The 4,151-nt window shown below is 38.4% G+C and overlaps 1 protein-coding gene across 2 annotated transcripts in view; it reads left to right on the top strand.

Annotated features, from left to right (window-relative positions):
• Positions 1-4,151, top strand: part of Polr2H (DNA-directed RNA polymerases I, II, and III subunit Rpb8) — a 224,931-nt gene extending 220,780 nt beyond the window's left edge. For both annotated transcript variants that reach the window (XM_086543617.1, XM_086543616.1), the window contains exon 4: positions 3,770-4,151. In XM_086543617.1, coding sequence (XP_086399743.1) covers positions 3,770-3,887 — 118 coding nt within the window. In that variant the 3' untranslated portion in view covers positions 3,888-4,151. The remainder of the gene's footprint in view (positions 1-3,769) is intronic.

The following is a 4,151-nucleotide window of genomic DNA, read 5'->3' as shown; positions in this document are numbered from 1 at the left end:
TTGATTAAGAGCAACATTGCACCGTGGAGACCTAAATAGAACGCTTGAGAGTGGCTGAACGCAGGCGAAAAGTGCGTTTGGGAAAGTTAGTGTGGGAATAATTTTATTGCGTTTTTTTTTTTTTTTTTTTTTTTTTTTTTTTTTTTTTTTTTTTTTTTTTTTTTTTTGAGGGGGGGTGGGGGTGGGGGGGTATATAGAGGAGATTGTGAATAATAGAGAGAACGAGAATGCGAATGAGGGAGAGGAGTGGGTTGATAATAGGCGGTGGGACTCGTGCATGATTTTAGGATCAGTTTTAATTAATGGCGCCATGCGTTGTAAATCACTCGATGATTAGTCTGTCGTGTTGCTGTGAAAACGTCAATAAGCAACAGGATTTAAATGACAAGGGAAACTTAACTATTTTCTCGTTTGGATTTTTTAAAGGTTAAGTGCATAAACAATTATAAAAGGCTAAAATCAATACAAAAATCCTCGAAATCACAATATATGCCCCCCTTCAATTAATCAACATCCAACATTGAAAATCGACGTCACATAAACAAAACATAACCAACAATATCATGTAAGATTTAGCCCCAAGTATTACCTGTATGAAACAATATCCTGAACACGTTCGTAACTCGATCTCTGTGTGATGTTTCCTCAATGACAAGGATGTTTAAAGTGAAGGACACGAGCCTCAGGGTGACTCACTGGATGAGCTCAATGTCCTATATATAAAGTGTCTGGGGATATGTAAGGGATAGGGATAGGAATCTGAATCATAAAAAAAAACTGGAAGCAGAATAATGTGGGTATGATAGGTGTGATAAAGCAGTGTCACGAAATTGAAAGGGGGGGGAAAAATCGCGGCGTTTCGAACTTTTTTTTTTTTTTTTAAGAAAGTTCGAAACGTCGCGAGTTTTTTTTCTTTTTGCTTTCATTTTGTGGCAGTTTTATTGTAGATAGGAATATGTTTTGATCTTTGTCCAATGGAGGATTTTTTTTTTTTTATAGTTTATACGTTTTGAAAGGAAATCGACTCACGAACTGAATAAGAGACAAAGCTTATTGACACAAATACTTCGTCTGTTGTCTCTTACCAGCCAGGTCATTGTTTGTTTGTTTGTTTTTATGCGACTAGAAGAATAAAAACGTTTATTGGAAAATTACACCCTTTTTACATTAAACCTTTTGCACATGTAGAGATACTTGCCATCGCGAAATTATAATAAGATATATAAATATATATCCGTTTACATATGTGTAGTAGGCCATTTATATGCTGTAGACGCTTCTTTGCCCTGGTTCAGTATATATATATATATATATATATATATATATATATATATATATATATGTCAGGGAGGTAAAATTTGTATATATATATATATATATATATATATATATATATATATATATATATATAAACTTAATCCCTGTGCGTGTTCTTAAGATAACCTGTAAGTATTCCCGGGAGAAGCCCGGTGGCTCTCCCGTGGGTGGAAACCTGGCACACTTAGGGGGAGCGCCCGTGCCGCGCGCCGGCCGAGGGAGGGCGGCACTTTTTAACATAATCTTGAGTCGCCTTTTATCGCCCTGGCTTGCCTTTGTTCTTCATACTGTTCGTGTTGGTTATGCGTGTGTATGACTTTGACTTTGTTGACTATCCCTCGTCCTGGAGTTTTTGTTTGTTTGTTTTTTTTGTTTTTGTTTTTTGGGTTTACTTAAGGAATGACACGTAATACTGAATCCATTTTAGTTCTGATTGGGCTGGCTTGCTTGCTTGCTTCTTAAAGATAATGTACCCGACAGACTCGTCCCGCGCGCGTCATACTTGTTTCTGAGACATGACGACTCATTTTCCTTTGTTCTTGCTTTCGTCGTTGGGTGGGCGGGCGGGCTGAGGAAAGCGAGCAAGAGGGATTTAATAATAAACTTCAGACAAAGCGAACTGACTAAGCATGGCATTTCTTTTATATGATAAGAAAGGAAGAAAGACAGAAAGAAAGATTCGCTTAAGTGTCTCAAATTTCGGAATGAATGGCAAGTTTCAGAATGAATGGCAAATTGAATGGCAAATTTCAGAATGCATGAGATTCCACAAAACCCACGCTCGTTTTGCAACAGTGAAGTTTCTGCAAATGCAGCGTAGGTTTTATACGCGCGTTTGGGGGTTTCTGTGAGTGACTGCAAGTGACGAAGACTGAAAATTATGGGGCACAATTTTTATAGAATTTTACATAGGATGATTTAGCATTTTTTTATTTTTTTATGTATATATGGAGAAGCAACATTTGGATCATGACTTGTATGAATATATAAGCATTCGCATATCGATACCCATCAATGTATATTCAAGGTATTTGATAAATATGTAGGCTTCATAGTGTAATATGTGAAAAGAAATTCTGTAATGTGTTCTTTATAACGTTCTATTCCATGTATATTTTAGCTAAAATGATGTTTATTTATAAATGACCCATATTTAAACGAATATCATGTATGAACAAGTAGCCATGCACATGACTAAGGTTGACGGTATTATGTGTGTATTTTGAATATATATGTACGTAGTTTACTTAATTAATTTGCATGTATGACAATCCATTAATGAACACCATGGACCTATCCTTCGCGTAGGTGAACACACACAATCACGGGCGTGTGGATGTGGCAGTGTGGTTAGCTGGTTGTGTGTCAGGGTCACAACCACTATCTGCACTGCTCCCTCTCCACGACCCCCTGCCGACGCCGCCCCGCCCCCCTGCTACTCCCTCCAGACCACGCCCTATACACAGGGGTCGCTGGAGCGCCTCGTCCGGGAAGCATCGCATGAGACCTGATGCACCGACGCTTGTTCTCTCTCACCCGCTGGTTCTCCCTGGTTCTCCCTGGTTCTCGCTAGTTCTCGTTGGTTCTCCCTGAGACGGATTTTTTTCTTGACCCATTGGCTTCTTCTCTCATTCGCATCTCCTCGACACGCAGGCTTGTGTGAAGAGAAGCGTAGGGATTTTACTCGCATTTGGGACTCGTTTCTTGGCTTTCTCTGGTCGTTTTTTTCTTTTATTTTATTATCTTTTGTGGCTCAATTATGTTCGAGGGGATACGTATGTGTAGACTTTATTGGAATCCGATGTATGTTTTTTATTCGGGCGTAGAATTAATAGTTTGTTTAAGTTGGTTGGGCGAGTAAATAGGATCTCTGATGGATATTAATGGGGTTTATGGTATCTGGCTTTATATATGATGTATTTCCAGGTCACGGATTGGGTCATTTGCTAGATTATATTATGTAGATGTTAAGTTAAATATTGACACCTTGAAGTTGATTTTTACAGAAGTAAGCTTTAAATTGTAACGTTATCTCTAAAATTCCTATCAAAGTGTGAATCTCCAAATATGTTTCAGTTATGCAATTTAAGATATAATTTCAGTGGTGTATATATACATCTAGAAACTTTAGATTTGATTTCCCTTGAATGAATATCTTTTATGTGCAATTCAACCCATCTTATTCATCTAAAACTCCACACATTTCCATCTTCATGCTTTTTTTATTACCCTCGATTTTTTTCCCCCCCCATTAATACATTATTTCCCCAAAAACTATCAACCCCTCCCCATTCTATTTCACATCCCTCCAAACTGACTAATTTAAAACCCTCCCATCCACCTTACACTCCCCCCTCCCTCCCTCCCTCCCTCCCTCCCTCCCTCCCTCCCTCCCTCCCTCCCTCCCTCCCTCCCTCCTCCCTCTGTCTGACCTCACGTTCCGATATTTCAGGTCGGCGTACGTGTCATACGGAGGGCTGCTGATGCGTCTTCAGGGCGATGCCAACAACCTTCACGGCTTCGAGGTGGACAAACACATCTATCTCCTCATGAAGAAGCTGGCTTATTAGATCAGCTGGTGTTGATATCACGCCTCAGGAATAGTCGTGTATACTTTTCCTTTGAGTGAGTGAGGTCATTTGATTTTTTTGATTTTTTTGATTTTTTGATTTTTTAAGTTTTGTTAGACTAGGAGGTTTTGGTTTTTTAAAGAATGTCAGTCATGATTTTTTTTTCTTTCTCATGGTCAGTTTATTTTGTAGATGTGAAAATTTATGAATATTGTCTTGGGAATAATGTACAATCTTTTTTAAATAAAGTTTTTTCAAATAAAA

The sequence above is a fragment of the Penaeus japonicus genome, unplaced genomic scaffold (assembly GCF_977035675.1).
Source record: "Penaeus japonicus unplaced genomic scaffold, GWHDUDI00000001_assembly GWHDUDI00000013, whole genome shotgun sequence".
Lineage (NCBI taxonomy): Eukaryota > Metazoa > Arthropoda > Malacostraca > Decapoda > Penaeidae > Penaeus > Penaeus japonicus.
The sequence above is the reverse complement of the archived record's forward strand: the minus strand, read 5'-3'. Positions and strand labels throughout refer to the sequence as shown.